Source organism: Trichosurus vulpecula, chromosome X, assembly GCF_011100635.1.
Source record: "Trichosurus vulpecula isolate mTriVul1 chromosome X, mTriVul1.pri, whole genome shotgun sequence".
NCBI lineage: Eukaryota > Metazoa > Chordata > Mammalia > Diprotodontia > Phalangeridae > Trichosurus > Trichosurus vulpecula.
The window spans coordinates 3,694,847-3,707,368 of NC_050582.1; the positions used below are offsets into that span (position 1 = coordinate 3,694,847).

The 12,522-nt window shown below is 51.1% G+C and overlaps 1 protein-coding gene across 1 annotated transcript in view; it reads left to right on the plus strand.

Moving 5' to 3' along the window:
- The first annotated feature begins 4,158 nt into the window (after nucleotides 1-4,158).
- The window catches only part of LOC118832921 (putative bifunctional UDP-N-acetylglucosamine transferase and deubiquitinase ALG13), a 31,068-nt gene continuing 22,704 nt past the window's right edge, over nucleotides 4,159-12,522 (plus strand). Inside the window, exons 1-5 of the mRNA XM_036740312.1 lie at nucleotides 4,159-4,245; nucleotides 5,065-5,148; nucleotides 7,124-7,174; nucleotides 7,859-7,905; nucleotides 10,038-10,110. Of these exons, the coding sequence (XP_036596207.1) occupies nucleotides 4,159-4,245; nucleotides 5,065-5,148; nucleotides 7,124-7,174; nucleotides 7,859-7,905; nucleotides 10,038-10,110 (342 nt within the window). The remainder of the gene's footprint in view (nucleotides 4,246-5,064; nucleotides 5,149-7,123; nucleotides 7,175-7,858; nucleotides 7,906-10,037; nucleotides 10,111-12,522) is intronic.

Below are 12,522 nucleotides of genomic sequence, written 5' to 3' on the forward strand. Positions count from 1 at the left end.
TCCATGAGTTCCACTGAGCGCTCAAGAAAATCCTCCCCAGTGCCCCCCAAGCCATAGCGAACTTAGGTGAGGACTTGGATGAGATTCATACAGGATGGGCTGTGACCTACATCACTGGAGGGAATAATTACATTGTTGAGAACACAGCTGCATTGGAGTTGTGGAGAGACCTTCATGCTAGACATTCCATTTGAGGGTCCAGACTTCCTGAAGCATTGCTGCCTCAGAAGTTGGTACAGGGGCAGAGAGAGAGAAAGGCTCCTTGCAGTGTGGGACCATCTTGGGAGTCTGCTCCAGCTAGAGCACATGACTGGCTTTCATGGGAGGAACTTGCTGTCAGGTGCAGTTGGGTTGGGAGAGGGATGTCATGGTGACAAAACCCTGGAGGTGACAGCCCAGGGCTAGCCAAAGCAGCTATGTTGTGCAAGGGAAACACGCTTCTCACATATCAGCACCCTAGGGCATAGCTCACGTTGCCCACCCTAGTTACACCTCTGCTAATTTATACTAACCTTCTCTCAGGTCTTAGTTCAAAATGACTTCCTAACATTCTTGGTGTCACAAGGAAAAAAGTAGCAGGTATACCTGCTTCATTTTTTTGCCTTCATATCCACAGACCCTGGCACAGCGCTTCATAAATGCCCCAAGGATTGGCTTGAATTATGATCTGTAATGGTATGTAACTAAATTAGCTTCCTTACTCTGTGGAACCTTTAGTTTTACTATGTCATGGACCACTAGGCCACCCCTGAGTTTACATAGCCATTTTCATAGATCCTGTGCTTGCCAGGGACACTAGTAAGGAGGCAAGCATTTACTAAGTGCCTACTATGTGCCTTCCTTCTAAGTAGAAAGTGAGAGAAACCTGTGGCCCTGTTCATAGTGGGTCAGTAGAGTTAGCTCTGTCCAGAACTGTAACCAGGACAAGGCAACTGGGACTTTTCCCCAGGGCAGCAAATTTAGCAGGTGCTGACAGCAGTTCTAGTCATTTGGTAGCCTAGGAATGACATAGTTTAGGGCCTAGTTAGCAAGAATAAATCCTACTACTTGCTAAAATCCTACCAAGACTGGGGTGGATGAACTTCTCCATGAACAGATATTTTTTCATCAATCAAAATACTGTATTTTGAAGGATCAGTTGGAAATGACTTCAGCAGCCAGCTAGTCAAGCCATTTATGAAAGGCATCCTTGTTTTAACATGTCTGACCAGATTTGTTTTCAGTTCCTCCACAATAAATTAAACCTGAAATAAGGAGGAAAAACCGTTTGGGCCCTTAAAACCCCCACTTTATGTGTCCTGGTTCAGTATGAACAATAGAAATCATCCTTGTAAAACTAGAACTCGCCAGCAGAGAATCATGAGGCCCCTTGGTGCCCCCCACCATTGCAGCAGCAGCACTCCCAGCCCAGGGTAAAGAGCATCCAAGTGTCATTGGTGGGCTTCAGGTGCCATTTTCCCAGCAGCCTGAGAGGCCAAGTCTAAGGAGATGCCTGCTGCTGCCTCTCCGTTCAAACCCTATTCGGGATGGAGCCTATAGCAGTTAAAGGAAGGGAGTGGCCGAAAGTTGCGCTCAGTGACAGATAACTTCCCTTTGCCTAATTAGATCAAGGCTGGACTCCCCAGCCCTTTCCCAGCTTTCTGGCCAACCTGGATGACTTGGTATCCCCTCTTGGTGTACCCTTCTTGCATGTTACTGGCCTGTGTTAACTGTCTGTGGGACACTGGGAACAACTGGTTCATTCCCATGCCTTGGCTACCTTTTCTTACAGAAAAAGAATGAATTGAGGGTTTTTCACCTTTTTGCATTATGGGTCTAATAAAGCTTATGGACCTCTCCTCAGAAGGCTGTTTTTGACATAATTGGAGGAAATACCAAGTTTCAATTAGTGGGCAGTGAAAATAAAAATGTCTTTTCTGCCCCATCTTAGTTCCTGGACTTTGGATTAAGAAGCCTTGAAATAAGTGATCCTGTGGGGAGTGAAAAGAACACCGGATTTGGGGTCATGCTACCTGCCTCAGCTTCTTCATCCTGTCAAATTATTGGAAGAAAGTAAGTAGGTGTGGCTCTTGGCCTGGGGTCAGGAAGTCTGAGTTGGAATCCTGTCCCCCACACTTGCTAGCTGTGTGACCCTGGGCAAGTTACTTCACCTAGGTCTGCCTCAGTTTCCCCATCTGTAAACTGGAGATCATGACAGCACCCATGTCACACAGTCATTTTGAAAATTGAATGAGGTCACATTTGGAAGTGCTCTGCATCTTCGAGTGCTGTATAAATGCTGGTAGTTATTATAGTCTGAAAGGACCATACATTTCAAGCTAGAAGGGACATTCAGGGTCTTTTATGCTGCAGATGAGGAAACTGAGGCCCAGAGTGGTTAGGAGAGTTGTAGGCTACTCAGCTGCTGTTTGAGCTGGGGGTTTGAGCTGAGGTCCTGTCTCAAAATCAAATGGTGTTTTCTCTCTCTCTGATAAATGAGGGGCTCCCAGCAGATGCCAGATGCTAAGTATAGATGATCCCTGTCATAGACCAAGGTGGTCAGCCACAAGCCAGCGTCTCCCACTTTCTCTGGGATCTGAGCCCCAGTGTGGGCTCCTCCTGGCACCTGGAGGGAGACAGAGAGGAGGGGGGAAGAGGGAGATGGAGATGGAGAGAGAGGGGGGGGGGAGGGGGAGAGAACGCACGTGTTTCTGCTCTCTTGCAAGGCCTTTGGAGCAGAGGCCGGCCGTTCCCCTGCCAATGGCCAGGGCAGGTTTCCTTTTTACAATTTTTAATGTCAGGTGGGAAATGTAATGGGGTGGGGTGGGGTGAGGAATCAGGCCAGGGATCTGCAGACTTTTGAATGAATGTGTATAAGTGGCTTCGGAGAGGGAAAAGGTCTTGGTGGCAAAAACTGAGAGGGAATAAGCCAGGATTCCCAAGGAGATGCCCGCTTGCTCCTGGCCCGTCTGCTGTGGTCCAGTAGCCCATTCCCTGATTGCATTAATAAGGCCTCCTCCGCTCTCTCGCTCGGGGTTTTCCTCTAAGCATCAGAGATTGGACATCCCAAAGTGCACTCAGCTGTTTTGGGAGGTAGCCCGCTCCCCGCGATCACACAATTCTTGAGGATGTTCAAGAGCGAGGGCGAGCCCTGACCACAGGCTCACAGCAAAATCATTCTGAAAGAGCCGTGGGGCTCTCGACCACCTTTGGGTCTCTAAGGGAAAAAGAGAGTAGTGGTGGCAGGAGGACCTGAGTTAAACTCCCTGCAGACATTTCACCTGTCCCGGCCTCCGTTTCCTGATCTGTCAAATGGGGCTTTTTTTTTTCCAGAGGGGTTCCAAAGAAGGCCCCAAGTATGTAAATGGGGCAGATCTAAATGTCGGCCCTCATTATTAACCCCGGAGACGCGGAGTCCAAGGAGCAGTGGGCAAAGGAGGCCCCTCCAAAGCGGGGCGCCGCGCTTCTCTTCCCTGCCCAGCCCGGACCTTTGCGGGAACGGTAGTGCGGTGAGACACCCCGCGCGGGGTCCGATGGAGAGGAGGGAAGCCGCCCCTCCCCGCATCCTCGGCTTTCCCGGGCGCACGTGGTCCTCCCCCGCCGCACGTGAGTCTCCTGGGGAAGCCCCCGGGGAGCCCTCAGGTGAAAGCGACCCGCAATTGGGTGCAGCCGCCAGTCTCCCCGCCCACCACCCCATCCCGGCGGCCCACGACGGAGCCGGACTGGGAGTTCTCAAGAGGGGGTCCCCCATCCCAGACTCGAAGGGCCGGTCTCGAGCGACCCTGGCTCGAGGCCATGAAGGACGAGGGGAACGCGCACCAGCTGCCGCTCCGAGGCGGGGGGCGGCGATCGCGGGGCGGAGGAGGCCCCCGGCCGTCACCCCGGCGCCTCTACGGCCCGGGCCCCCAGCCGCCCGCGGCTCCCTCCCCCCGGCCGGCGCCCCCCGCCCCGCCCCCGGCCGGGCCCCGCCCCCTGCCGGCGCGCGGCGGCTCCGCCCTCCTTCGCGACTCTCAAGTCTCCCAGTCCGGCGGGGCTCCTGCTCGAGGTGCGGGCTCCCGCTCGTGCTGCTCCGCCGTGTCCGCCGTCACGGCCGCCGCGCCCCCCGCGCCCCGGACCTCGGCAGCGATGCAGAAGGGCTGGAAGAGGCCGCTGGGCTCCAAGCCCCAGTGCGAGGTGAGGATGGACGACTACCTGAGCAGCGTGGGGCTCTACCGCAAGCTCACGCCCAAGGATGCCTCCTGCCTCTTTCGAGCCGTCTCGGAGCAGGTAGGCGGCAGCTCGGGGTCCGGCCCCCCCCGCCCCGAGATCCCTTCCGTCCCCAGATCCCCCCCGCCCCTAGATCCCTTCCGTCTCCAGATCCCCCTCCCCCCTGACTGTGGAGAGAAAGCCTGATGTCCAGGCGAGGGGCGGTAGGGGCCCGGCCCCCCCCGCATCCCTTCCGTCCCCAGATCCCCTCCGCCCCCAGATCCCCCACCCCGACTGTGGAGAGAAAGCCTGACGTCCAGGCGAGGGGCGGTAGGGGCCCGGCCCCCCCGCCCCGAGATCCCTTCCGTCTCCAGATCCCCCTCCGCCCCCAGATTTCCCCTCCCCCCCGACTGTGGAGAGAAAGCCTGACGTCCAGGCGAGGGGCGGTAGGGGCCCGGCCCCCCCGCATCCCTTCCGCCCCCAGATCCCCCCCCCCGACTGTGGCGGGAAAGCCTGCCGTCGCGAAAAGGAGCCGCCGTTGCCCGGGCTGACCGTCTTTGGAGCCTCGACGGCCCGGCCCGGGACCGAAGTGGCCACTCCAGACCCGGGGTGGGGGTGGGGGTCGTTGTTGTTGTTAGTAGAATTAGAGGGCGCTTTGCCCTTGGCGGAGGGAGCCTAGACCCCGCCCTGCCGCCTCCCCCCTCGGTTGCCTTGGTGGGCAGCCATGTTTGGGTGTGGTAGGGTGTGGAAGCTCCAGGGGGCCGTGGGGGTGGGGGCACAGGGAGTCCGAAGTGCCCCCTGGACGGCTTGCCCCGCCCCTCCCCCCCCCACGGCGTGTGCCGGGTGAGCCGCCGGAAGTCCCCCATGGAGAGCCCACCCTCGAAGTGATCTTTCCTTCAGTTGTTTTGCAGCCAGGTCCACCATTTGGAAGTCAGAAGGGCTTGCGTCTCCTTCATGAGAGAAAACCAACACAACTTTGAATCTGTAAGTGAGACGGGCAAGGGTGGGCGCCTGGGTGGGGGGGGTGATCTGCGAAAAGTCCTGCTGCTTTCCAGTCCGCTCCTCTACGTGGCTCTGCTTTCCAGGACCACTGATCTCGATGCCTAGCCTGAGGTCAGCTAATTATTGGTCCGTGGGTGTTTAGAAATCTTCGTAAATAAAATCACGTTGGGAAGGTAAATCTGCCCTCTTCTCTTCTCCACAAATTGAGAAACCAAATCCAAAATGCCCGTTTGCTTCGATGGCCTGGGTTAGCCACACATCTCCTGCTCTCCATCCAGATTGATGGCAAGGTTTGGGCTTGAGGTACCCATGGCGAGAAATGGCTGTGAAATAAAGAAATGGGGAAGCACCATGCTAGCTGGCCAGTGGTGACACACTTCTCAGGGCCCACTTACTTGAGCTAACCTGAAGTTTTCCTAATTTCGAAGAACATCTGCATAAAGATAGGCCAATATTTGCTTGTAAGGACACACAAATAGTTCTGAAGGTCTGGCCTCGTATATAATAAACCTTGGTGACTGGTCCCATTCCCCTAATGTGTTGACGAGAATAGAACAAACTAGGTCCCAGGTCAGCCCACTTCTGATCTGTATCCCAATAGAAGGACATTCATTGATAGCTCTAGGAGTCCTTGATCTGAATCAGGGGTGTTTCCTGAGTGAGAAGACTTTTTAAATTGCTTTACCATGTGCATTTTTCACCCATATTGCTTCTATAGCTTAACAGAGAAATCCTTTGCAAAGGGGCCTTGGGGATGTTTGCTGGCCATTGAAATTTCTGGGCATATTCAGTAGGGTTTCTATCCATCCTGCCTTCTTTGGGCACAGGTAAAAAGTGAAACAGCTGTTTTGGGCACGGGATAGAATAGAACACTGCAGATTTTACAATAGTTAGGAAGCCAGTTGGACCCCCAAAAAACAATGCAAGGAAGGGCCAAATCTTAGCCCAAGCCCTTAGTTAGCTTTGACTGACACAGAACCAAAAAACCTTCCAGGGACCAAAAGCAAAGACCTGCTTAGGTTTGGCCATTAAGGATCAGTATGAGCATGCCCACCCCTCCTCCTCCCCCTCTTCACTGGTTCTTTCACACATGGCAGTGGCCAGGCTCTTGGGACTTTCTCAGAGTCAGATTCGTTTGAAAGTAAAGCTGACTGGGCCATTTTACCGAGTTCCATCCTGCCTGGACCAGGTAACGTTGCTGAAGCTAATGAAAACCTGAACCAGCAGCGTGTTAAGTCTTAAAACAACTGATGGCAGACCTTCTGAGTAAAAAGGGCAGCTCATCCACTGGTGAGCTTGAGCCAGGCTCTGCCACTCACTAGCTGTGTGACCTTGGGCAAGTCACTGTGTAGGCCCCAGTTTCTTCACCTGTAAAACAAGAGCAGGGGGATGAGAGGTGATCCCAGATCCCTTCTAGCTCTCCCAAACCTGGTCCTACAGCACAAGTCAGACTAAAACTCTTCCCTGTCCTTGTACTGTCTGATCTTGTTGGAAACTTCAGACCCTAAAGTTGTCCCCTAACATCATTAATGAGGTCGAGTGTCACACGCCGACTCATCACATTGGTTTTCTAGCTTACACAGAGGTTGCCTGACGTGCCCATTGTCCATCACTTGAAAAGTTGGTGTTTCTGAGGCTACCAATAAAAAGGCAGACCTCTAAAGACTTGGGAATTGCCTCTTGTCTAAGTGACTGAGTTGGCCAGCCCTTAAGCTTCTTAGGAGTTGTTGCTACCAATCTCTCGCCCCTTAACTTTTTTCTAAGTATTCCAGGAGATGCTGGGCCAAGTGTAATCACCTTATTAACTCCAGGACTAGGGCTGAGCAAAGTGAATGCATTCTAGGAGTTCAAATGCATAAAGCATTAACTCTTGCTTAGGGTTCGTGTAGTCTGATATTAAGTACTAGTGATGAATGCCATGGACCCGCTTACACTGAAGCTTGTTTCATTTTCACAGTTCGTGGAAGGGTCTTTTGAAAGGTACCTGGAGCGGTTGGGAGATCCCAAGGTAAGCACAAATGTTACTCTCCCAGCTTTGCTATTCACAAGGCCCTTGAAAGGTTGGAGGGTAGACATGGGGGGTAGGGCGCATTTCGGAGAAGAGTGACCAAGCCTGAGCATTCCAGCTCTGGCCCTTTAAGGAAATATGTAGAGGCTCTTAAAAAAAAACAAACAGCTGTTGGAATCAAATGTATTTCTTGGAAAAATTTGAAGAAGTTGACAGCTGACCTAATTCAATTGTACTGTTTTGAGAATTTATTAATGTAAAAGTCACTAAATCCCTTAGCGTATGGGATTCAGAGTAGCTTTTTTAAAAAAGAGCCAACTTGACTTTGATAATTGAAAATAATGTCCTGGGGTGGGGTTTGGGCCCTTTGTCATAACTTCATAATAACTAGAAAACGTTAGTGGCCAGAGGGCTTCCCCTTCCCGGGTCTCTGGAAAAGAGAAGGTTGGATTACTAGATGGACCACTTCTAAGGATTCTCCCCCTCAAATCTCTTATCCTAGGACCCACCTCCAACCTCAGAGCCCTAAACTGGGCTTCTGATATATTTTCAATGAGTAAAGTCGGGATGGAGGGCTTCACCAAGAGGCTCAGAATAGTTGCGGGGGTGGGGGGGCGGCTTATAGCTACAAAGTACTTGAAAAAACATGACCGAACAAAGGCTATATGTACTGTTTCTCCATAGGAAAGTGCTGGCCAACTGGAGTTAAGAGCGCTTTCTGTCATTTACAAGTAAGTTTCTGCCTCCCCTCCTTCCCGATTCCTGGGATGTGGGAGATTTTTGGATTTTGTGATCACACTAGTGGGACCCAGGACACCCCGTTACCTTGGCCTGGCCTCTGGAGTCTTGTTGCCATTTGGGAGTGGGGGATAGACTTCTTAGGTTAACCCTTCAGGACAGGAAAATATATTTTTGGGGGGGAGCTGGAAGGTTCTAGGGCCATCTTAGCACCTGACCCTCTGGTGTTCTTGTATCCCTCTGATGTTTTTATTTTTTTTTAACCACAGAATATAGATTTTCCAGTCTATTGGGTCATGGGTCTTTTTTGGCTGGGGACAAGAGGGGTGTAGGATATCTCTTGTTGAAGGGCATGACATTCTGTGCCAGTCTCCCGATTTACAATTCTTATGCATTGGTCAAGAAGTACATACCTCCCGGGTCCAGTTACAGCCCCCTCCTCTGGCCTGGTGCCCAGGCTCATGCTTTGGGCTCCTCCCTTCTTCTCCCAAGTTCCTGGCACTGCCTGGGAGGGGGAGTGAGATCCTGGCTCGGCTACTTCCCCAATATAAGCCAGCACGTATTTGGGAAGCACTCACTGGGGACCTTTCGCTGTGCTAGGCCTCTACCCTCCAGGACCTCACCCATCTTATTTGGGGGGAGGGTGAGAGATACAACCATCATCCTTAGCTGTGTGACCTTGGGTAAGTCACTCTGCCTCTGTGGGCGTCAGTTTCTTTATTAAAATGGGGAGGAGGGCTGAAGAATTTCTATGGTCTCATAGCTCTAAATCTTGTGTTAAAAGAATCTGACTTATTTCACAGAAAACATTTTTCTCCAAAAGGCCCAAAGACTCCTTCATGGAGCCCTGCTTCTCTCCTCTCAGCCCCCCTGGGCACACTGGAGGCAGGACTTTTTTTAATCACTGCTTTTCCCTTAGACAGTCACATTCATTTTAGCCAGACCGTAACTGTATGTAGGTGTGTTGGGCCAGAGATTGGGCCAGTTCACACAGTGTGATTGGCCTGAGTCCCTACACCTGCCTTGGGTCTGGGATGGCTGGCATTCCTTAGATGAAAGCCTGTCTAGCTCACAAAAATGAGAACCCCTCAGCCTAGGAGAGTTTTGACCTTGGGGAGGTGAGATAACTTTCATGAATAGCCCCCAAGGCAAGCTTGGAGTCTCCAGGAGGTGCTCAGTAGGATACAGAGCTCCCTACTGTCAGAGGGGCCAAACTTGGGGCAGGTCTGAGAGCAGATTGTCAGGAGTCTAGCAAGGGGCAGGGGGAGGGTGTTTCTTTTGAGATGAGGCCACAGTTGAAGGTTGGTAGGGGCAATATGGTGCAGTGGGAGTTATGCTGCCTTTGGAATCTGTGTCTTTACTCCTTACGTGGCCTTTTCCTTCCATGGGCCTTGGTTTGCTCCTCTGTGGGATAAGGTGGTTGGACTAGATGGGGAAGGGCCCTTCCAGGTCTGAATTCAAACAAGTCTGTGGCCTGTGAGAGTTTCAGCTGCTTTCCCTTTAAAATGGAGGTGTTAGCCTAGATGACCTTGAGGTTGCCTTGTGATTCTGTGAGCCAAAGATTTGGCTTACTTGAGCAATTACTAATAGCATAATCACACAAACCGAAGCCCTTGGGCCCCTTCTGTTGTCCCTGGGTCTTGGGTTGTCTGGACACTTTGTGCCCCCTGGTCCTGTGGAACATTTAGGAGGATCTAATTTGAGGGAACAACTTCATGGGGCCCTTGTGTCCTTACTCTTGTGTTGGGCACACACAAGCATCGATGTATGTGTGTCTTTGCCTTCTCTTGGGGAGGTTGTTAGGTGTGTGTGTGTGCACACACACTCCTGAATCGTCAGATATTTCCTCCCATTTAGGACACTTGAAAGGCCCTGTAGGCCTTCAGGGACAGCTCTCAGATATGGCATGCCTTGGCCATTTAGGAGCATGGTTTTGTCTAGTACTAACTGCCCCTTGAAATGGGTTTTGGTATTTTTTGATGGTTTCTGGCTCAAGGGAGAGAGGTACAACGTAGCAAATGGGTTTTCTCAAGTCGCTTCTGTTCATGTATTTGTGTCTGTGTAGAGCACACCGTGAAGGGTTCTCCTTTCACCCCTTCCTCCTTCCATTTCTCTACCCATCCAGTCGAGACTTCATTCTCTATCGACACCCTGGGAAGCCTCCAACTTACGTCACAGATAATGGCTACGATAACAAGGTAAAAACTGGAAGCGAGGGTGTCCCTCTTGTTCTGGGAGAAATTGATGTGATCATGTAGGTTCACCAGGTGGTTAAGGAAATTTGGTAAACCTGCTTTATATACCCAAGTGATGATGGCTCTGTTGACATCTTTTCTTCCCATATGGATTTGTTTAAGATGAGCCAGTTTACCAAGGCTAGTGAGAATGTTCCATTGGATAAGTGTCTGAAATGAACCTGCCTTCCATTTCGTTAGAGGAAGCTGGGTTGGCATTGAGAGCAGAGCTGGACTTGGAGCCACCTGTGCCATATTGTAGGTGCCTTTACATTTCCTGACTGAAGTAGAGAGTTTCTTTCTCTGGGACTCCCTGGCCTAGATGGGGGTCCTGTCCCTTTCGTTATCCTTAATGTTTTACTAAGCAGCAAGGCTCCTTAAAAGTGATTGAAGGGAAGACCCCTGAGGCTCTGGTTATGGCTCTGTAGCATTGGGAAGAGAAATCCAAGGCAAACATGATCATGAGAGTTGCGTATGAGATTTTTTTGCCTTTGTGAAGGGAGCCTTTTAGTTTCTTCCCATGGTTATACCTAGCCTACGAAATAGGAATGGAAGATTATAGGCTATTGCTTTCTTCTGAAGGCCCTAGACTTGGGGAGGGAATGGGAATTTTGATTGAACATTAGGAAGAGGGGAGGAGGTCCAGGGCCCTGGGGGGAGGACAGATGTGGGTGGTTTGCTACATTGGGGGACTTGGACTGTCTGAAGATGGCTGAGAGTAAGGGCATGTGGGTCTACCAAGAGGTGAGTGAGAGCCTGGAGGTCCTCCCGCTGCCCCTTCCGATGTTCAATGCTTTAGAAGGTGGCTTCGCTTCCCAGCCGCCCCCACCCTAGTCCTTAACACAGAGGCGAACGTTTGGCACAGTGTTTCGATAAGGGTGAACTGATTCAAGCTGGATTTGTTACAAGCAGGCAGGGAAGAATGTTTGGGCTACAGAGACAACTTGACCTTTTGAATTGCCATTTTGAGAAAGTCGGGGTTGTGAAAGCCAATTACAAAAAAGTTACCTTTTAATTTCCTAAAAGTCTCCCAGAGTAAAGGTTTGCTAAGTTAGTGAAGGACTGGAAGTCATGATGCGTCTTCTGCTCTCGGATTCTTGGGGATTAGCCACCCAGCTGCCAGCATGTGGTAGGTATGGGGTAGTGTCCCATCTTAGCTCTCCTTGCCCATTTGATTCACCTCCTGGCCTTCTTAAAGTCCCATATATCCTAGTAGGAAGTGGAGGTTGGGGAGCCTCAGCTTTGGTCAAATTTTCCAGTGGAGTGTCTTCTTCTTGATACACACAGACACCTCCACATAGTGAACGCACACACAATGACAAGTGTTGCAGCCCTCCGGGAGCAGCTGGGCCAGCGCATACCTGAACGAAGATGTTGTCTTCCATTCTCCTTGATAAGTGGTCCTTCGGTTTCTGGTGAGGGGGAGCCCAGTACTTCCCAAGGCAGCCCTTTCCCCTTTGAAACAGCTTGACTCATTAGCAAGCTGGTTCTCAATTCTGTATTTTCCCAGACGTTGTCCAAAGTTCTGTCCACTGGGGCCAAGTTTGACTTGGCTGGCCCATGTGACCGCTCTGGTGTCTCACCTGCCCTAGTGGTCTTCCTTCAACCAATGGAAAAGTTGCTGGATTTGGCAGCAGGAAACATGGGTTCAGAAGTCTGGCCGGCTTTGGGGGAATCCTTTCACATCTCTGGGGTTCTGTTTGCTCTTCTGTAAGACGAGGGCGTTCGAGGCTTCAGAGGACAGGATCTTGAGGCCCTTTACCGTCCTGGTGACCCTTCTGTGGACACTTGTCTTATCGCCAATGGCCTCCTCAGTTTTCAGCCCTAGTCTGTCTGGGTCCTAAAGGATCTGATCAGGGCCAAGACTAAATAGTAGGTGCTCACTTCCCTAGTCTTATGCCCTTCCTTTCTTAAGCAACCAAAGATCCTGTCAGCTTTGGGGGCTGTTAGGTCATCCTTGACTCAGTGAGTCTGCAGTTCACTGAGACCCTCCGATCTTTTTTCAGATATACTGAGATACTGATGTCTGTGCTCCTGCCCCCAATTTGTGATTTAAAAAAAATCCCAAGTGGTTTGGTCATAATATTAGGCTCAATTTTATCATCTGTTAGATTTGGTCATTCTAAGCTGGTGAGCTCTTTGTAGATCTTAACTTGCATCTAACATGCTAAGCCTGCTTCCCAACCTTGTCTTATCTGTAAACTGGCTAATTGTGTTGTCTGTGACTTTTCTGAATCTTTGATAAGAATGTTCGTAGTGTAAGGTCAGACAGAAGCTTGAAGGAGTCTACTAGAGATAGCCTTCTAGGTTGACATCGCCCCATGCATTAATGGTCTTCTTTGGGCCACTTGGCCAGTTCCACATCTGTTCAGCTTT